General features: G+C 52.6%; 2 protein-coding genes across 3 annotated transcripts; one reads left to right on the top strand and one right to left on the bottom strand.

Annotated features, from left to right (window-relative positions):
* The first annotated feature begins 2,057 nt into the window (after positions 1-2,057).
* On the top strand, positions 2,058-3,413 carry GPHA2 (glycoprotein hormone subunit alpha 2). Of its 2 annotated transcripts, XM_005227191.5 has the most exons (4): positions 2,058-2,139; positions 2,540-2,642; positions 2,803-2,987; positions 3,099-3,413. In XM_005227191.5, the coding sequence occupies exons 2-4, from the start codon at positions 2,540-2,542 to the stop codon at positions 3,198-3,200; spliced, it is 390 nt and encodes a 129-aa protein (XP_005227248.1). In that variant the 5' UTR covers positions 2,058-2,139; the 3' UTR covers positions 3,201-3,413. The 2 variants fall into 2 exon arrangements, with proteins under 2 accessions (XP_005227248.1, NP_001180095.1); NM_001193166.1 differs by lacking the exon at positions 2,058-2,139 and having other exon boundaries at positions 3,099-3,200.
* On the bottom strand, positions 3,408-12,257 carry PPP2R5B (protein phosphatase 2 regulatory subunit B'beta). The gene is made up of 14 exons (NM_001075232.1): positions 12,174-12,257; positions 11,256-11,728; positions 10,276-10,472; positions 9,593-9,694; positions 9,341-9,433; positions 9,084-9,214; positions 7,863-7,922; positions 7,651-7,759; positions 7,052-7,105; positions 6,669-6,719; positions 6,426-6,545; positions 5,192-5,319; positions 4,826-4,927; positions 3,408-4,200 (listed from the first exon to the last, which is right to left on the bottom strand). The coding sequence occupies exons 2-14, from the start codon at positions 11,452-11,454 to the stop codon at positions 4,056-4,058; spliced, it is 1,491 nt and encodes a 496-aa protein (NP_001068700.1). The 5' UTR covers positions 11,455-11,728; positions 12,174-12,257; the 3' UTR covers positions 3,408-4,055.
* Between the last annotated feature and the right edge of the window lie 8,661 nt (positions 12,258-20,918).

Here is a 20,918-nt window from a genome sequence, read left to right as displayed (position 1 = left end):
CTCCGCTCTCTGCTTCTGACGCTCCAGTCATGGAGAACGAAAGCCCCAGACTCCCTGAGTCCTCTTGTGGGTTTGTCCTGTCATTTGCCTCTTTACAAAGGAGTGTCCTCACCCAATTTAAATCACTAAGAATGTAAGTTTCTAAAATGCTCTAGTCTGAGAATTTTACTGCCCAATGGGCCAGTTGGGTCTTTCATCTCTAGCACTTTGATTTCTAATGACAATAAATTATTGATGAAGACTTAATCACTGAATTTTAGTGGGAGTAGAGAGAGAGCAAACTCTTATCTTTTTCTCAAGATACAGGGATCCAGTTGTTAACAGAACACTTTGGGTAGGTGGAGCCTGTACCTGACCTCAAATCTTCAACTCTCCTGGCCGGGTTAGAGAATGTCCGTGTCCTGAGCCCTGCTGCCCCTCAAGAAATCATGTCTTGTCAGTTCACCCCATTTGGCCCCAAAATACAGTCTCTTCGTAGATAAATTCTTCTCATCTAGCTACTCCTTTGGCTTTTGACAGTAATGCAGAGCAGTTTACTGGATTAACTTGAAGTTAGTGTAGGTTAGAGGCATTTTTTAACTGCAGAGATGACCAGCATTAGAATAGGCCACTTTGTAAGGTAATGAGCGCTTGTCACTCCTACTCTTTGAACAGAACTGATTATCTGTCATGCTGGAAGTGTCTCATGGTAAATGGAAAAGTTAGGGCTGGACTGCTAAAGGGGTCTCTTGGAGACCCCTTGTTCTGATACCTTTCCCTAGGTGGGGAGGACAGATGAGGTGGGCTACTGAAGGGCCTGGGACCTGAGGGGAGAAGGGCTGAAGGGGAAGTCACACTGCGTGAGGACTGGAGGACTAGGGACAAGTTGTGTTTACGCCTTTGCCCTCCTGTCCCAAACACAGCCTGCTTTACAAAGCTGTCCAAAGGCTCAGCTCCAGAGTCTGGAGATCTGAGTAGTGCCATTCTGACTTCCAAGCTTACAATGAACCCTTGGCAAAGTCACTTTCCTTTCTGGTTCTTATTTTCTCATCTGGAAAATGAAAGGGTAGGATTTGATGAGCTCTCAAGTGCCTTCCAGCTCTGGCTGTCTGTGTGGTTGGCTCTGCTTCTCTGAGCAGGTCAGTGAGCCTGTAGCCCTGGGGTGTGCAGGGCCAGAGTTAGCACTGGCTTCCTTCTCATTTCTCCCTTGCCCAGCCCCTGTGGCTCTCGCTGATGAGAGGGGTCTTTTTCTAACTTGCCACATTCTCGCCCCAGGTATAATTTAGCACCATGCATGAAGAGCAGATTTGGATTCCAAATCAGCCCTGCCATGAACTAGCTGTGTGACCTTCAGTAAATTTCCTTCTCTGAACCTTAGTTGCCTCCACCTGCAACACCAGAGCCAGGGCTGGACTAAATGATTGGATCTGCTGGGGTTGATGGCCTCAGGCTCTTCCAGGTGTCAGGTCCCTGTTATTCCAGGAACTAGGGGGAGCCCCACGCTGCAGCTGACCCCCAGAATGAGAAGTCATCCACTTGACAGTGAAAGTGAAGCTCTGAAACGAACTTAGAACCCCCTGCCCCACTCTCCTCTGGCTCTGCCATGAAGCACCTCTCGGGATATCCCCACTGATATCGTCAGTGAGACGCTTTCACCTCCCTTGTCCGTAAGAATCTCTCTCCATCCTTACCTTTGCAGTGGGTAAAAGAGATAGGCAGGGCTGAGTTTAATCACTTTAAGGTTGGGCTGGCAAAGCCCTAAACAGTAGTGTCCTGCCCGAGGTCACACAGCAAAGAAGAGAACCCAGGTGGCCACAACTCAGCCCAGTCCAGAGCCCTCTCTCCCCAAGCGCACACACACTGCCCCCTCTGCCAGGTCCTGGCCTTCTCTGTACACCTCACTTCCCCAGCCCTGGGCCACAGGCAGCCATAGGACAGCTGGAAAGCAGAAACCACCCTCTGAGGACCACACCTCAGAGAAGAGCAGGATCTCCCAGGTGGTTTTGCTGTGAGGCTTCGGGCAGAAGAGAGGCAGGCCTGAAAGCTGATCTCCAAGAAGGCGTGGCTCCAGGATGATGGCGAATAAAAACTCGGAGAGCCAGCACCGTCAGGAGACCAGCAGGAGGCAAGAGGAGCCATTCAACGATCCATTCAGAAGCGGTGAGCTCACTGAGGCAGCAAGAGCCCGGGGAGGGCCTGGGGGCTCCAGCTAAGGGTCCTGCAGGCCCAGATAGGGCAGGTGGAGGGAGGCGGAGGTTTGTGCTCCAGATGGTAGAGGAGATTCCTGGGGAGAATCACTGCTGTGGGCTGACATGCGAGTCACACTGGGACAGCTGCTCACACTCACACCCATCCAGAGAGGACGGGTACACACATACATGCACATACACATACACCCAAAGGCACACCCAAGGGAAAGACAGGCCCTTGAGGCATGCCTCACCCCAGACAGACCAGCCTAGCCCTGGCTCATTCACCCAGAGGCATGCAGCATGTAAAGAACTCCTCCCCCACACCTGCACACCCACCTAGAAACATCTACCCACCCTCTGTGTTTCAGATGCCCATGGCGTCCCCCCAAACCCTGCTCCTCTGCCTGCTGCTCCTGGCGGTCACTGAAGGCCAGAGTCAACAGGCTGCCATCCCAGGCTGCTACTTGCACCGTAAGTGACTCTGGGAGCAGAGAGCTGGGTGGAAGCAAAGAGCAGATGGATTGGACCAAGGCGGGGCAGGCAGCACCCTTGAGGGACTCAGTGAGGCTCAGGCGGCAGGTGCTGGGCAAGCCTTCGCCAAGGCACCATTTACCACTCCCCTGTCTCCTAGCCTTCAACGTGACGGTGCGAAGTGACCGCCAAGGCACCTGCCAGGGCTCCCATGTGGCACAGGCCTGTGTGGGCCACTGCGAGTCCAGCGCCTTCCCTTCCCGGTACTCCGTGCTGGTGGCCAGTGGTTATCGACATAACATCACCTCCGTGTCTCAGTGCTGTACCATCAGCAGCCTGAGGAAGGTGAGGGGGCTGAGCTCGGCAGTGGCTCATTGGGGTTGCAGAGACAGAGGAGGCAGGGATCTAAGATGGCCTAAGAAAGGAGCCTGGAACAGACACCCACCTCTCCTACAGGTGAAGGTACAGCTGCATTGTGGGGGGAACCGGAAGGAGGAGCTGGAGATCTTCACGGCCAGGGCCTGCCAGTGTGACATGTGTCGCCTCTCGCGCTACTAGCCCATCCTTCTCCCCTTCCCCTCCCCCTGGTCACAGGGTTTAGAGTTGGAGTATATCCTATATATCCTGAACCTCAGTAAGGATAACAGGTCCAACCCTCTGAGAAGAGGGGGGTTTCTGCCTCTTCCCCACCTCTGCCTGGCTTCCGAACCAGTCCTTCATCAGTTCACCTCCCCCTTGTCCCTACCCCTAAATAAAGCAAGCAGATCGTGAGTTTCTCTCTTTATTAAATCTACCCCCAGCCATGGAAAGGGGAACAGACCACAGTTACTGTGACCACTCCCCTTGTCCCAGGACACAGGGAATCTTCTTTCTGCCTGTGCCCTTACCCCTCCCCCTGCCCAATAAATAAAAAGGGGACAAGGATGTACAGGGCCAGGGAGGAGAGGGGAGGAGGGTGCCCCAGGCCCAGGATAATGTCTGTGTTGCAGGGGAGCTGGGGGAGAATAAATAGACCATGGATCCCATGGTGGGGTGAGGAAGGACCTTGCGCTGGCACAAGGTGGGGCAGGCGAGGGGCTGCGTCCCCTTGCCCTAGGCTGGGAGCGGGGGTTGGGAACCTGCCTGCAGTCTGGAGCCCAGCTTTGTGGGGCAGGGCAGTCCCCGATGGCCGCTTCCTGATCAAATGTACCCTGGTCCAGTCCTGCCAGGAGGGCCTGAGAGTTCTGTTGCCAGGACCACCATCTCTCCTCCTCTCCCCCCAGAGGAAACTGCCCACGCTGGGCCAGGCAGGGAGCCCTCCAAGCCCCCACTGGCAAGGCCAGGAGCAGGTGTGTATCTCTCTGGGCCCCTGGGCAGGAGGGAGGGTGGAGGGACTGATAGCTCTGGGTTTAGCTCCTCCCCTTCTGGGGATCTTTAGCTCTGACCTCCACCGGTGACCTGGGGTGTAAGCCGCTGCAGCGGGGCCTCTTTGGCCCCCTGGGTCCCCTGTAACCGGCGTAGCCGTAGCTCCTCCAGGCCTTGCCACAGCTCCTGACGTTCCCGGGCCTTCTGCTGCTCCCTGGGGAGAGAGGGAGAGGCAGTCCCCTTCCTGGAGCTCCAACTGCAATCTAACTCCCTCACCACTACCCCACCTGCAAAGAGACTCAGTGGGAATCTTCCACTTGGGGAGAAAACACCAAGGAGAGATGGGTCCCACCCATGGTCATGGAGTAGGTGGATCAGCCTGGCCCTGAGAGGCCCCGCCTGAGGGGCTGTTGTTATGTTGTTTAGTTGCTAAGTCATGTCCAACTCTTTTGCAACCCCATGTACTGTAGCCCACCAGGCTTCCCTAGCCATGGGATTTTCCAGGCAAGAATACTAGAGTGGGTAGCTATTTCCTTCTCCAGGGGATCTATCTGACCCAGGGATCAAACCTGCATCTCCTGCATTGGCAGGCAGATTCTTTACCACAGAGCCACCAGTAACCTCCATACTAGGAGGAAGTACTTGGGAGGATAATTGGAGGATGCAGTGGAAAGCTGGGCACAGATGGCCCAGCACGTGACAAGACCTTAGGGAGAGACTTTAAACATCTGACCAGATGGGATATGGGTTGTCCTTTTAGGTTCCCTCCAACCCTTAGGGGCTGGTCCTTTTCCTGCTTTTCTCCCCTCTCCCTCCATGCCCAGCCTCTCAGCACTCACTGCTGCTTTTCCAGCTTGTAGGAGGCCGTGAGCTCATCAAACAGCTTCCCATTCATCTCCATGAAGGTCTTGAGCACATTGTAGATCAGAGACACAATGGTTCTTGGCAGGGACAAGGATGAGGTGAGAGATGAGAGCAATTTCAGTTGGGTCCCACCTCCCACTCCAGCATTCTGCCTATCTCTGTGTCCCAAACAGCCTGCAGCCCTGAACACCACAAGCACTACCCTTCTCCTTCCCCTTTCACCACCCCTCCGCCACCTTCAGATGCCTTCCCTGATCCTCTCCAGCTAGGAGTAACCCCAGTTCTGGACTGGCTGGCCCTGCCCCAGCCTCTGTGGGTCAGGTCAAAGCCTGGGCACTCACTGATTCCAGTGCTCCTTGGAGACTTGGTAGAGGGTCCCAAACACAGCAGGCAGCACAGTGTGGCAATTGTCCTCAATGAGGCTCAGGATATACTCATTGTTCCAGAAATACAGAGCCCGCTCTGCAACCTGGGGCAGCAAGATGGCAGAGTAAGCGCCTCAGTGGCTTCCCTGCAGGTGCCCATCCCAGAATCAGACCCAGCCCCAAACCCAGGGCACGCTGTCCTCCTTACACCCCATCTTCAGGGTTCATCTGACCAACGTGGTGAGGTGCAAAGAACATTGGATTTGGAGTCCAATGCTCAAAGGTGAATCCTGGCTCCACTACACACTGGCCACATGACTTTGGGAAAGGCAATTTACTCCTCAGCCTCAGTTTTCAAATCTGTAAATTGGGGCTAATAATAGCTACCTCCATACAGCTGTTATAAGAATTATATGAGGTATTTAGTAAACTGAAGTGCCAGAGTCACTGTGAGAAAAATTGACAACCATCAGGTTGCTGCTGCTGCTGCTGCTAAGTTGCTTCAGTCGTGTCCGACTCTGTGCGACACCAGAGACGGCAGCCCACCAGGCTCCCCCATCCCTGGGATTCTCCAGGCAAGAATACTGGAGTGGGTTGCCATTTCCTTCTCCAATGCATGAAAGTGAAAAGTGAAAGTGAAGTTGCTCAGTTGTGTCCTACTCTTAGCGACCCCACGGACAGCAGCCTACCAGGTGGCTCTGTCTGTGGGATTTTCTGGCAAGAGTATTGGAGTGGGGTGCCAGTGCCTTCTCCGACCACCAGGTTACGGCTTATAAAAATGAAAGTCTGCATACACATGTAGGAGAACACGGGTTACATCCAGCCTGGATGGAGTGGGGAAGCCTTGCTGGTCTCTGGGAGGCTAATGAAATTTAAGGCCACTAAGAAAGGGGGAAAGTGATGACAACCACCCATCCCATTCAGGGACGTCTGGTAAACATCCATTCCAGTTTACCAGATGTGTTTGTGCTACCATCTCTTCAGTTCTCCTCTCCACCCAGTTGGCCCATTCTACAGACAAGGAAGCTTAATCCAACTCAGAGTGGTGAAGTGATTTGCGAGGTCTCCTGACCCTGAGTCCAGCATCTCCACATTATCAGACCCAGGAAGGTCCAGAGGAGAAACTGAGGGCAGAGGAAGCTGTGTGAGGTCAACCTGCCAACCTTCCAGTCCGTACCCTGGCTCTTACCCCACCTGTCCCCACCTGTACCTGGAAGTGGGGGCTGGACACACAGCGGGCCACCTGCTTGAAGAGGGGTTCCTGGATCTTCACGAACTGCGAGGGCTCGATAACATCCAGAATCTCCTCCATCTCCCCCAGAAACATCACCTGGGGTGGGGGCAGGGACACAGGGGCGATGGTTCCCATCTCCCCCGACATACACCCAACTGCCTTCCGGAAGCCAAGCCTTCCCAGCCTCCCTGCAGTGGACACCAGAGTCCTTCTTCATACCTCTTTCTGGGTACAGGTTTTTGGCCAGTATTTGAGCAGCCCCCGGATCACCTGTGGGAGTTGAGGCAGAAAGGAGTCAGGCCTGCCAGGGTTGGCCCCAGGGTGGACTGCCAGGACGCCAGGTTGCCTCCCCCACCAGAGGTACTTGAGGGCTTCCCTGGGGGCTCAGTGGTAAAGAATCCACCTGCAATGCAGGAGATGCACAAGACGTGGGTTCAATCCCTGGGTTGGGAAGATCCCCTGGAGGAGGGCATGACAACCCACTCCAGTATTCTTGCCTGGAGAATCCCAAGGACAGAGGAGCCTGGCGGGCTACAGTCTATAGGGCCACAAAGAGTCGGACGAGACTGAAGCAATTTAGCGCACACACCAGAGGTACTCACATGCTCTGTCAGGGTTGCATCCTTCTCCAGGAACTGCACCACACAGTATGCCAGCTGCAAGGCAGCGGGGGTAGGGTGGTGGAGGGGTAGGCAGAGAGAAAGAGCACAGGGTCAGAGGGGACCGGGACAGGGCACCAGATATTTGCTCACTTACTCTTCGCTCATTCACCAAGCATTTACTGGCCACCTAGGACATACCAGGCACCGTGTTTGATGTGTAGGGACACAATAATGACCCTACAGGGGAAATATTCAGCAAACCAATCCTTATAAATTTTATAAAAGGTTCCATAACCACAATCTGTACCATGATCTACGGGAATATAGAAAGAGGAGAGCTTAATCCTGCCCAGAGCAGGTTAAGAGGGAGGGGTCTGGGAAGCCTTCAGAGAGCTGATGTCTAAGATCGGCCTGAAAGGATTGTGGGGATTCTCTAAGGTAGATGGAAGAGAATTAGTCAAGAAAAAGGTGAGAGAGGATCCCATGAGGTCATGCTTTAGAGTGCCTGGAGTCAGAGTGTCAGGCTGACCCTGCCAGTCCGGTGGCTGCCCTGACCCTCAGGACCTCTCCACCATGGCAGGGCCAGGCCTGGGCCTTACCTGGGCATGAAAGACAGACAGCGACTTGACAGAGTGCAGGGGAATCAGGACTCGAACCAGGAACTGCTTGTGCTCAGTCTTCAGGGGCAGTGCAAAGCCATTGATGATGCTGAGGAGGGGACAGAAGAGATGAAGAGGGTTGGGATGACTGGGCCTCCATCGTTCCTCCCAGAATCCTCCAGATGCTCCAGCTGAGGCCCCGAGAGAGTCACCTTCCTAAGATCTCCAGCAGTTCAGCAACGCCATTGAAGTGCTCGAATTCATAGATGAACCTTTGAGAGGAAGAGAAGGATGCACAAGAGTTCAAGGCAATCGGAGCAGACCCGACCCTCCTCTCAACCACCCTGCCTACCCACCCCAGCCCTGCACGTTAACCCAGCTCTCTCCCAACCCAGAGGCTGTGCTCTCTTCCCCAAACACCAAACCGGGCCCACTGAGATCCACACCCACTTCTACATCACCCTCTCAGCCCAGCCACCACTGCCACTCTGGGTCCCAGCTCAAAACTCTCTTCTGTGAAGCACCGTCTGCCAGACCCTAACGCTCATTACTTGGTCCCCATCCAGTCCACAGGCACTCAGCCTGAGTCCTTCACTCTTCATGCCAGTCAACTGAAAGAATGACAGTGTCTATTCTGGGCTACGTGTTTCTCAAAACTATCCCAAGAGGTAGAGCTTATTAGATCCATCAAACAGATGAAGAAATCAGGGCTCAGCAGCTCAGTCAAACTTGCCCTAAAGTTAATAAGCAAGGGATCTAATACCCTGAGCTCCTGGAGGACAGGGATCATTCCTCACCTATTTCATAGCTAATAACAATAAGAGCTAAGGTTTCAGAGTTCTAGTCTTCGTCCGGGAGTTACAGTGATCGAAGGCATTGCCTCCTTTCATCTTGACAACTGTCTCTGTGTTAGTATACTTATCATTCTCATTCTAGAGACGAGGAAGCTAGGAAAGAGCTTAAATATTTTGCCCAAATTCACCCAAATATTTGAACCAAACTCAAACACAGGCCATCGAGTTCAAGAGCCAGTCTCAACTACAAGGCCATATGGGCCCCTGATGCCAAGTAGGCATTGGTGCTCAATACATATTTACAGAAAGAATCCCTTTCTTTGGGTCCTATGGCCTGGTACAACAAAGATCAAAAGATTTAGATCCTAGGCCCCCTGAACTGACCTAGTCCCTGCAACCATTTCATCTCTCAGCCTCTATTTTTCATCTGTAAAACAGAAATAAATACCCTTTCTCTGTTGATCTCACAGGGTTTGTATAAGCAGTACTACTGGCAGCAGTACATGCTGCCAAGAAAAAAACTCAATAAGCCATAGTTCTACAGGGTCCCCTAGCCCAGAAGCCTTTGCCTGTGTCTTCTTCCCACAGCTCTCCCCGCTCCCTCCCTAGGTTTCAGCAGGGCAGGCAGCAGGCACCCACCGGAGGAAGATATGGCTGCACTGTTTGCGGATGTAGGCCCGGAGCCCCAGGAACTTGCCGTAGACCCGGTGCAAGATGGTCTTGAGGTACTCACGCTCCCGGGGGTCCTCGCTATCAAACAGCTCCAGGAGCTGTGGGTGCCGGGATCAGGGGTTAGGAAAGAGACCAAGCCAGGCTACTTCCATCCTATCCCCACGCCCCCACAGAGAGCCTGCCCCTGCCCCATGACACCACCCAGCCCGGGTTCCCCACTTCACCATCAAGACAAACTTTTGATCCACATATCTCTTGGCCACAGAGGGCTGGAAGTCTGGGCTCTCCAAGAAACGCAGGAAAAACTCATATACCAGCTGGAGGAGGGGACAGACAACACGGTGAGTTCAGGAACTGCCTTCCCCTTCATCCTGCCCTGTGGCCCTCAGCCAACAGTCCAGGATCTCAAGAGACCCTCTACCCCCTCCTCGGGTCTCTTCTGAAACTCATATCCCTGTCTTCCCCAGCCTGCCTACCTGAAGATGTGGCCAGGAAGGCTCAAGGTTGGGCTCATCCTCTTCAGGGTCAAATTCAGGGTTCTCACTGGGCGGCAGCGTCCGAAAGATATTCACTGAGATCTGAGGGGCAGGTCAGGGTTCTTTAAGGAAGAACCCCCTGAGGCAGAATCTAGGACATCCCTCATCCAGAGTCTAACGGGCTTCAGCACCTGCCTCAGCAAGCAGTTCCCTCCTTTGTAATCACTGCCTAAACATCTAATTCATGGAAGACCTGGGCTTGGGGTTGGGGACTGAGGGGCAGATGAGACACATCCCCACCCTCTACCAGGTGCAGGCCAGCAGGGAAGACAAGATGGAAAATGGTAAGGTCTACGGACTTTCTAAGCAGTAAAGGGGAGATTTCTAGTTTGAGTACTGAGAGAGGCTTCATGGAAGAAGCAGCAGATGAGCTAGGCCATGGCACAAGGAACGTGTGGAATGCACACCAGGCCTCAGGAGAGCGTAAGCAAAAGGGCAGGGTGGGACAAGCCCAGGGGGCACTGAGGGACCCACACTGGCAGAGTGCTGGGCAGGAGTGGGGCTGGGAGACGGGTCAGGCGGGAAGACATGGGCCCTAAGGCCAAGCCAGTGTATGGGTTTATTCTCTGCCCGGGAGCTCCGCGGGCAGGCAGTAGGGTTCCCATGCACACCACGGTGCTCACCATGCGGATGATGTCTGGGTAGACAGGCTCAATGAGGACCCCCCGGGTGCTCCCCACGCACTCCACCAGCTCATTGAGTGCCGCCCGCTTCACCTCCTTCCCCTTCAGGTCAGCCACACAGTCCAAGAAGTCAAACATCACCCCACACTGGGCCAGCTTCCGGCTCAGCAGCTCGTGCAGCTCAGAGGCTGGCACATCTGGGGAGGGAGGAGGGGTCTGAGCCTGGGCCCCAGCTGCTGCAGCTCTGGGCAGGGGCAGGCCTTCCTAATCCCTAGGGCAGGCTCCTCTGCCCCCATGCCCCATGCTTCTGGGCCATCTCCCACTCCTTGCAGAGAGTAAACCACTTCTGTCCCACCCTCCATCCTTGTGAGGTAAAGGAGCTTCATCTCTTCATCCTAACTGAGGCCCAGAGAACACGGCGGCCTGACTGGAAAGCATGGTTACAGACCCTGGACTCCTGGGCCTTCCACAGGTGCCCCCAGCAGCCACGGCCTCCCTCTCCTAGGTAGCACTCTGTTCTAAGAGCCAGAAGTGGGGAGAAGAGCCAGGACTAGGAGTCTCCCGGGTGCCCTCTGCCTCAGCTAGTGGGGCCCTGTACCCAGAGGTGGGGGGACAACACCGTGATTGCAGGGAGCCATGCTGAGCACCTGTTCCAGGACCCTGGCAGCAGCCAGGCTGCTAGTGGCTTCCTGGAACCCAGGCTGTAGGCCCCACCCTTAGCCCTGGTCTGCCCCCCAGGGTGGCACCACCTCCAGATGCCCCACCTCCAAGGATGACAGGCCAGTCAGGCCATGCGTCAGCACAGAGGGCGAGAGGGCTGGGGGGTGGGGGTCAGCTCAGGTGGTGGAGTCCCTTGCTCGGAAGGGGCCATCCAGACTCCGTCGGATCACAGCTGCCAGCTGCTTCTCACTCCCCCACCCCCAAGGCTCGCTGGCCCACTCCAGGACTCAGGTCCCCTCGCGGCCAGCAGCCGGGCTCACCTTTGAGCAGGGGCAGTGGAGTGAGTTCTTGCTGGTTGCTCTGATAGCGGAACTGTGAGGAGCTGTGGGACCGCCGGGGCCGGGCCCTGCGGAGGGAACGGCGGGAGAAGCCGTCCACCTTGTCGGGTGGGGGCACAGGGGACAGCCCCGGGGAAGAGGGGCTGGTGGGGGTGCTCGCTGGGGGTAGCTTCGTCTCCATGGCAGCTAGGCGGTGGGTCAAGCCTTCAGAGCCCCTGAGGTTCCCTCTGGGGCTGCAAGATGCTGAGTGAGGCTGGGTTGACTAACTTGGGCCCATCCTGTGCGCTGCGGGAGGTGGGGGGGATGGGGTGGGCACAACCACAGTCCTGGAACCCCCCCAGGACCTTTGGCAACTGCCCAGTCCTGGGGGGCAAGCACGGTAGAGAGGAGGATGGCTCAGGTTTCAGGTCCTTCCTGAGGGTCCGAAGAGTCCAGCTAGGATTCCCAGCCTGGCTCTTTTGAAAAAAAAGTCAGGGCAGAGAGGTCGGCAAGAAAGAGACAGAGAGCCTGTCAGTTCTTTCAGGACAGCCTGTGGGGCTGCCGCTGACAGCCCATCTTCCTGCCTTTCGACCCTGGCCCAGACCCTAAACGAGGTGCAGGTGCCTCCCTTGTCCCAGACATAAAGGCCCCAGGCTCTAAAACAACCCCCTCAAAATAGGGCCTCTCCCCCAAGCCAGACCCTATCTAGAATGGGGACCTTGGCCCTCATCCCTGGCCCCTAACAGAAACAGAATGGGGACCCTGTTCCTGCTCCACTAATCAGGGTCACCAGGGACTCTTCCAAGAATGGGGGCCCTATCCCCATGCCACCCGCCTCCTACAACCCGGCGCCCTCCCCAACCTCAGTTTCTCCTTCCTCACCCCCAAATCTCATCTGCCTCCCAATGGGGGTACACTCACTTCTCAGATGCCCAGACTTAGGTCACGGCCCTCCAGGGGCTGCCTATGGGGAGGGCAGCAGCTGCTCAGGGCTCCTTCGCAGCGGTTCGGTTCGGGGCGCTGGCGCTGGGCGGCGGCGCTCCTGGGTTCTCTCTCCGGCTCCGGGGGGGCCGGAGCATGCCCCCAACTCAGCCCCAAGTCGGGGCGCGGGCGCCCGGCGGGCTCCGGGCTGGCCGGGGCAGCGCGCAGACCTCTCCTCAAGTCGGGGTATCTGACCCGCGCGGCACCGCGGGAGCCCCGGCTCTGTGCGCACCGGCACCCGCCGCCCAGCTTCTCACGATGACATCAAGTCACCTCCCCCAGTCGGCCCGCACATCCCCGCGGGTTTGGGGGGCGGGGGAGGGGGGCTGCGTCAGGAAGTTCCCGCCGCGGGCAGCTGGGAGATGTAGTCCCTGCACTAATTAAAGCGGCTGCCTGACCGAAGGGGTAATCCCTGCGGGCACCAGGGGACAAGACTGAAGCAGAGTGGGACGGGGTCCAACTGGGGCTGGGCTCCTGGGCTCTGGAAGGGAGAGTGCACACGGAGAGAGGACGACTCAGGAGTCTGCACCAGGACGCTGGGGGCGATGCCAGGACTCTGGCAGCAAAGAGGCCCAATTCTCTGTCATCAACCCAAAGATTTGCCCTGCTCCATCTGTGCCCCAGGCATTCCACCCACAAGGGAAGGCCACTCTCACTCCAGAATGGCCGGACACTTTAAAACACCAGTAGAAAATGGCACTGGACTGGTTAACAGTCTGCAGTGAGTCAGTGCCTGCTGGGAGGGGTGTGGTGCCTCCAAGGCTGCTGGGAAATGAAGTCCTTCCTCAGCCTGCAGTCCCCCTCCCCTCCCTTGCTGTCTAAGGTGACATCATGGTCTGGATTTAAAGGGCCAGCCTAGGAGTGGCAAAGCATCAGAGCTGGAGGTGCTCCCTGGTGCTGCCACACCACCCCAGCAAGCTAGCCTCTCTGGATGGAACTCCCAGCCTCTCTGGGACCTAAGATGTGCTCCTGGGGTCTCTTGTTCAAAACCCTGCTGCAGGGACTCCAAGGCACAGGTGGAATTCCAGGAGTTTGGCATTCCTGCCAAAAGTTCCCGGTTTGTAGTCCTGGGCCCCTTTCCTAGCACCCTGGACCCCAACACCCTTCATTCTCCTGGACTTCATCTCCTACCCTATACTGCGAAATCTCCACCCAAAAGTTCTGCCCAAATGAACAACTGGTCAATGGAGCACCAGGAATGGGCAATGGAACCTGGCAATGAAGTCAGGGAGGGGCTGGGGTCCTTTACAGAGTCTTCCTCATCCTGCCCTAGGCCTTGTTGGCCACTCTGCTGCCTTGGAACCACCCAGCCACCTTACCTGCTGCAGAGGGAGCCTGGGTGCCCAAAGGGTGCCTGCCGGGGACCAGCCCCGGCTGATCCAGGGTATTCGAAGGAGAGACGGCATAGGCGAGGATCAGGATACGATAGCTTCAATTAGGTATTAATTAAAGATATAAAGAGTAATAGAATAAGGATAGCTCAGTAGGAAAATTCAGTGGAGAAAAGAGGCTGAGTAGCTTGGTTTACGCGGGAGACCAATAAAACTTCAAGACAAGAAGCTTGCACCACTTACGTAGGCCGCAGGCGTCCTTCCGTTCTCCCGAAGGAGAGGAGACACTGAGGCCTCCCCGGTCGGATCTTAGAAGCCCAGGCATAATTAGTAAGCATGGTGGGTTCCGCGCTCCAGATGGAGACTCAGCCAGAGTGAGAAAGAGAGCGACATGGGGAGACCAGTATTTCGAGAAACTGATCCCAATTCTTTATTTTCCAGAGTCTGTTTTTATACACTGAGATGTTATACAAAAGTCACGTGGGGACAGCAGTCCTGACTTTTATTAAAGTCAGGTGCTTCACACAAATGTATACAGAGGTCTTAGGGGTGTTACATCATCTTCTGGCCAGGGGGGCCTGCTGACAATTTACGACCCTCTCCTTGTGACAGCGGTCAGTCAATCAGGACACTTATTTCTCCAGGGCTGATTATTCTCAAAACAGACGCCACCCAAATAAAGTTACATTCCTACAGGGTGAGGGTGTAGTGGGTTTTAGCTAAGGAAAGAATTTACTTAGCCTAAGGTCTAACGTGATTAATATCAAAGGTTAATACTTATTTCTTCTATATATTCATTAATGTGTGTAAGGGCAGGGGATGTGGAGACTTAGCAACAAACATTGGCTCAACAAATGAAAAACCCTTCACCAATACAATTTCTAATCAGCCCGTTATACTTATACTAATAGTTTTCTAACTTCTCTAAAGAACCCGTTTTTAGAGGGTTTAAAGCATCTTGTGCCTCTCACGGTTGGGAGGCTGTGAGCAATCACATGTGGCCAGACGAGCCTGTCAGGCAGGCTAGAGAACCTTCAGAGGAGTTTGTAGGTTAAAACACTCTTATCACGCCCAGGAATTATTATAAACTGGAGCTCTAAGTTAACTCCTTCTCCAAAAGAGGTGGTGGGGGACAGCCCCCCGTAAAGTCAGAGGTGTAGGTGAGCACAAAGTAGTAAAGTAGGCAGGCTCTGGTTATGGGGGTAGATGCTCGAGGAGTTCCAGGGGGACTCCTGAGGCTCGATCCCGCCTTTGCGTATGTCGAGCCTCCTTCCTCATGACCTTTGTCACGGGCGGAGTACCTCACTCTGGCCCCCAACAGGTGCCCACCTACCGGAGCAATGAAAAGCAAAGGCTGCAGTTTAGCCAGGCTGAGATCCAGAGCAGAATCCTTTGCTCGGTAGGCCTGTCCATCTGGCCCTTGTGACTTCATCTGTCAAATGGAAGCCCATACTCTCCTCCTTGCCCACCTCCCAGGCTTAGGAGATGAAGCTTCTCCAACACCACTACAGAAAAAGCTGGGGGAGGGGAGGCCCACCAAACCTTCTACAACCAGATGAGGACCCCGAGGAGTGGAGAGGAGAAGTGCTTTGCCCAAGGTTACATATCCTGCCATCAAAATCCAGGACCGCAGCCCAGGCTCCCACCTCCCAGCCTAAGTCAGGAGCACACCAACTCCAGACCCCCGGCCCAGGTCCCGGGCCCAGTGCTCTGGACTCTGAGGGTCTCCAGGCCAGAGTGGCCATGGAAGGTTGGTGCTTTGTACAACCCTCAGATTGAGGACTGGGGCACTGAAGAGTAGAAGACACACATAAGATTTCCTGCAAGAAATAGCCTTTGAACTGCATTTCAAAATAGATACAATGTTACATGGCTGTTGGAGAGTTGAAAAAGACTTTTAAAATAATTTTTAAATATTTATTTTCGGTTGTCCTGGGTCTTCCTTGCTGTGCAGGCTTTTCTTTAGTTGTCGCAAGCAGGGACTACTCTCTATTAACAGTTTAAGTGCAAGGGCTTCTTATCATGGTGGCTTCTCTTGTTGCGGAGCACGGACTCTAGAGCAAGGGCTTCAGTAGTTGTGGCACATGGGCTCAGCAGCTGTGGCTCCCAGGCTCTAGAGCACAGGCTCAATAGTTGTGGTGCACAGGGCTTAGTCACTCCAAGGCATGTGGAATCTTCCTAAATCAGGGATTGAACTGATGTCTCCTGCATTGGCAGGGAGTTTCTTTAGCACTGAGCCACCAGGGAAGCCTGAAAATTATTTTTAAAATCATGTTTACTGAGATATTATTAACACACCACAAAATTCACTCATTTTGGTGTTGCTGTTTAACGAGTATAGAATATCGGTTTTGCAAGATGAAAGGTTCAGGAGATTAGTTGTACACGATGGTGTGATCACTCACCTAGAGCCAGACATCCTGGAATGTGAAGTCAAGTGGGCCATAGGAAGCATTACTATGAACAAAGCTAGTGGAGGTGATGGAATTCCAGCTGAGCTATTTCAAATCCTAAAAGATGATGCTTTGAAGTGCTGCACTCAATATGTCAGCAGATTTGGAAAACTCAGCAGTGGCCACAGGACTGGAAAAGGTCAGTTTTCATTCCAATCCCCAAAAAGGGCAATGCCAAAGAATGTTCACACTACTGCACAATTGTGCTCATTTTACATGCCAGCAAGGTAATTCTCAAAATCCTTCAAGTTGGGCTTCAACAGTGTGTGAACTGAGACCTTCCAGATGTTCAAGGTGGCTTTAGAAAAGGCAGAGGAACCAGAGATCAAATTGCCAACATCTGTTGGATCATAGAAAAAGCAAGAGAATTCCAGAAAAACATCTGCTTCATTAACTACACTGAAGTCTTTGACTGTGTGGAACAAACTATAGGAAATTCTTAAAGAGATGGAAATACTAGACCACCTTACCTGCCTCTTGAGAAACCTGTATGCAGGTCAAGAAGCAACAGTTAGAACCAGACATGGAACAACAGACTTAGTTCAAAATTGGGGAAAGGGTACGTCAAGGCTGTATGTTGTCACCCTGCTTATTTAACTTACATGCAGAGTACATCAGGCGAAATGCTGGGCTGGAAGAAGTTCAAGCTGGAATCAAAATTGCCAGGAGAAACGTCAATAACCTCAGATATTCAGATGCTACTGCTGCTGCTGCTAAGTCGTGTCCGACTCTGTGCGACCCCATAGACGGTAGCCTACCAGGCTCCCCCGTCCCTGGGATTCTCCAGGCAAGAACACTGGAGTGGGGTGTCATTTCTTTCTCCAATGCATGAAAGTGGAAAGTGAAAGTGAAGTCGCTCAGTCATGTCCGACTCTTCTCAACCCCACAGACTGCAGCCGACCAGGCTCCTCCATCCGTGGGATTTTCCAGGCAAGAGTACTGGAGTGGGGTGCCATTGCCTTCTCCGGATATTCAGATGACACCACCCTAATGGCAGAAAGCAAAGAGGAACTTAAGAGTCTCTTGATAAAGGTGAAAGAGGAGAGTTAAGAAGCTGGCTTAAAACTCCACATTCAGAAAACTAAGATCATGGCATCCAGTCCTATCACTTCATGGAAAATAGATGGAGAAACAATGGAAACCCTGAGCGACTGAACTGAACTGACACACTCCAGTATTCTTGCCTGGAGAATTCCATGGACAGAGGAGCCTGATGGGCTCCAGCTATGGCTGTGCTGGGTTTTTGTTACTGCCCATGGGCGTTCTCTGGTTGTGGCCAGTGGGGGCTACTCTGCACTGTGTGCGCAGGCTTCTCATTGCGGTGGCTTCTCTTGTTGTGGAGCATGGGTTCTAGATGCTCGGGCTTCAGTAGTTGCCGTGCACGGGCTCAGTAACTGGGGTGCACTGGCTGAGTTGCTCTGCGGCATGTGGGATCTTCCCAGACCAGGGATCCAACCTGAGAAATAGCGTATTTCCTGCCATGTCAGTCAGCAAGGATGTCACAGTCATCAGGATTCCCAGTCTCCAAATGTGAATTCCTGAGCCCTAAGGGCACTCAGGAAAGAGAAAAATACCTGAGACATAACGGCCATCAGATTGCAGCCACTCCCCACGCTGAGCACTGAGGAACTCAGGAAGTGAAAAGCACAAGATACTGTCCCCAGATAGCTGAGGTGCACAGGAAAGGGATGATTTCAGTGAGGCCAGACTCTTGCATCTCCCCATACAGAGAAAAGCACTTAACTCCTTAACTTGGGAACTCTGGTCTTCTCTAATTCACAAAAATACTTTTGATGTCCAGACTATCTGCCCTTTGTTGCAAACTTCTGTTTAACTTGATTCCCCACCCAAACTCCTCAAAACAGCTCTCTCAGGGTCACCTGAAATGCTGTCTCCCAGATAAAACATGACTCGCAATTTTTGTTGTTGTCTAGTCTCTAAATCGTGTCCAACTCTTAGTGACCCCGTGGACTACAGCACGCCAGGCTTCTCTGTCCATCACTCTATCTGAGTCTGCTCAAACTCATGTCCATTGAGTCAGTGATGCCATCCAGCCATCTCATCCTCTGTCGATTCCTTCTCCTTTTGCCTTCAATCTTTCCCAGCATCAGTGTCTTTTCCAATGAGTTGGGCCTTCACATCAGGTGGCCAAAGTATTGGTGTTTCAGCTTCAGCACCAGTCCTTCCAATGAATATTCAGGGTTGATGTCCTTTAGGATTTACTGGTTTGATCTCCTTGCTGTCCAGGGGAGGACCTCGATTTTTAGGTTCTGGCTATTTTTCAAGTCAACAAACCCCTGTCCTCTGCATTGGCAGGCAGATTCTTAGCCACTAGACCACCAGGGAAGCCCTGTTATTTTTATTATTAATTTAATAAACACTTGATGAACACAGCCCTGCTCCTGGCCTAACATGGGGGTCAGGCAGACCTCTTAATTCATTCCACAAGCATCTTCTGAGCAGCATCTTATTAGCTGGCCTCCTAGAATGGGGCCTGCCTTGTGTTTCTAACAATTCTCTCAGAGGCTGTTCTTCAGACTCTTCAGGTACTGAGCTGTCTAACCCAAACCCAGGTTAAAGGGATTAAAACAGTCTCATCAATAGGAGCAGTGACTTGCCTGAGGCCACACAGAGCTGGAATTGGAATCCAGATCCCTGAACTTTCGGCTTCAGGCCAACTTTTGGTTTTAGATTTCAGTAGAGTTCATCTCTCTTGTAAGGCTAAAATGGGATTATAATTACCTGTGAGTATCTCTTAAGTCATCATGATGTAAGGGATCTTGTGTGACCAAACCTGTAAGGCAAGAGTGGGCAAATTTTTCTGTAAAGGGCCAGAAAATAAATATTTTAGGCTTTGTAGGGCTCTGTCTCAAGTACTCAACTCTGCTGTAGCAAGAAAGCAGTCCCAAGGAGTTTCCTGCTAGTCCAGTGGTTAAGAATCTGCCTTGCAATGCAGGGGACACAAGTTCGAACCCTGGTCAGGGAACTAAGATCCCACATGCTGAGGAGCAACTAAGCTTGCACTGCATATAGAGAATCCGTGGGCTGCATGACACAAGGAGGATCCCACGTGTTGCAGCTACGCAGCCAAATTCGTTAAAATTTTTAAAAAGAAAGCAGCCCTAGAGTACATAATCAAATGAGCATAGATATCTTCCACTAAAACTTTATTTGTGGACACATGTGAATTTCATACGCTATTTAGGTCATGAAATCTTATTCTTCTTTTGATTATTTCCAACTATTCTAATATGTAAAAACCATTCTTGGTTCAAGGGCTGTACAAAATAATAAACCCCTGCTCAAGGGGGTTAGAATCCATTCTTTATTGGATTTTAGGATTAGAGATATTAAAATTTATTATTATTCTCATAGGGAGAGAGGCTGGAGGCCTGACCAAGTACAAAGAGAAGGGAAGATGCATTAATCTCCTCTCAAGCATTCCAGGTGAGACCTTCTTCATTATGGGCTCATAGCAACCTTTATAAATGTGTTTCCTTTTTTATAAAATGGTTACAATAGTCTCTACATTAGAGGGTTGCTGTGAGGGTTGAACGAGATAGAGAAAGGTTAAGTGTTTTGCAAAATGCAAATCACTTCAGTTCAGTTGCTCAGTCGTACCCTACTCTCTGCGACCCCATGGACTGCAGCACACCAGGCCTCCCTGTCCGTCACCAACTCCCGGAGCTTGTTCAAACACATGTCCATCAAGCCGGTGATGCCATTCAATCATCTCATCTTCTGTCGTCCTCTTCTCCTCCCGCCTTCAATCTTTCCCAGCATCAGGGTCTTTTCCAATGAGTCAGTTCTGCACATCAGGTGGCCAAAGTATTGGAGTTTCAGCTTCAGCATCAGTCCTTCCACTGAATGTTCAGGACTGATTTCCTTTAGGATGGACTGGTTGGATCTCCTTGCAGTTCAAGGGACTCTCAAGAGTCTTCTTGAACACCACAGCTCAAAAGCATCAATTCTTCAGCGCTCAGCTTTCTTTATAGTCCAACTCTCACATCCATACATGACTACTGGAAAAACCATAGGTTTGACTAGACAGACCTTTGTTGGCAAAGTAATGTCTCTGCTTTTTAATATGCTGTCAAGGTTGGTCATAACTTTTCTTCCAAGGAGCAAGCGTCTTTTAATTTCATGGCTGCAGTCACCATTTGCAGTGATTTTGGAGCCCCCCAAAATAAAGTCAGCCACTGTTTCCATTTTTTCCCCATTTGTTTGCCATGAAGGGACCAGATGCCATGATCTTAGTTTTCTGAATGTTGAGTTTTAAGCCAACTTTTTCACTCTCCTCTTTCACTTTCATCAAGAGGCGCTTTAGTTCTTCTTCTCTTTTAATATTCCAATGAATATTCAGGACTGATTTCTTTTAGGATTGACTGGTTTTATCTCCTTGCAGTCCAAGGGACCCTCCAGAGTCTTCTCCAACACCACAGTTCAAAAGCATCTCACACGCTAGCAAAGTAATGCTCAAAATGCAAATGTTTTCAGTTAATTGTTTCTAGAGATAAGTGCTGGGGCTCTGACACCAAGTGGTCCTCTAGAAAGCTTTTACTAAGTTTAATGGGACACTGTCCCTTTAAATCCTCCACAACCACCTCAAGTACCAATTGGACGAGTCGGCACATGCGCATTCCTTTGAAGGGCTGGCACCTCAGGCTACAGCCTTCCCGGAGCCCGTAGGAGAGGTTAAAGGTCCACCCACACAGAATTTATACGCAAGCGTAAATCAGTATCTGGAGCTCTATATCATACTGGGAACCCAGTCCCTTTTTCGCGCCTGAAGGCTCCGCCCCCGCAGCCAATCAGTAGGCCTCGCCCTTTGCAGTGACCAATGGCAGTGAGCGTGGGGGGCGTGGTCGGGCGTCCGGAGGTGCGGCCTGGCACTAAGAGAA

The sequence above is a fragment of the Bos taurus genome, chromosome 29, assembly GCF_002263795.3.
Source record: "Bos taurus isolate L1 Dominette 01449 registration number 42190680 breed Hereford chromosome 29, ARS-UCD2.0, whole genome shotgun sequence".
In the NCBI taxonomy this organism is placed as follows: domain Eukaryota; kingdom Metazoa; phylum Chordata; class Mammalia; order Artiodactyla; family Bovidae; genus Bos; species Bos taurus.
Note: the sequence above shows the minus strand (reverse complement) of the source record. Positions and strands in the feature narration are given on the sequence as shown.

Coding starts and splice junctions, on each gene's coding strand:
- GPHA2 (XM_005227191.5), top strand. CDS start 2,540: ATGCCCATGGCGTCCCCCCAAACCCTGCTCCTCTGCCTGCTGCTCCTG. Junction 2,643..2,802: donor CCCAGGCTGCTACTTGCACC/GTAAGTGACTCT, acceptor CCTGTCTCCTAG/CCTTCAACGTGACGGTGCGA. Junction 2,988..3,098: donor CCATCAGCAGCCTGAGGAAG/GTGAGGGGGCTG, acceptor CCTCTCCTACAG/GTGAAGGTACAGCTGCATTG.
- PPP2R5B (NM_001075232.1), bottom strand. CDS start 11,454: ATGGAGACGAAGCTACCCCCAGCGAGCACCCCCACCAGCCCCTCTTCC. Junction 10,473..11,255: donor TCCACTGCCCCTGCTCAAAG/GTGAGCCCGGCT, acceptor CTCCCTCCCCAG/ATGTGCCAGCCTCTGAGCTG. Junction 9,695..10,275: donor ACCCAGACATCATCCGCATG/GTGAGCACCGTG, acceptor CCTGCCCCTCAG/ATCTCAGTGAATATCTTTCG.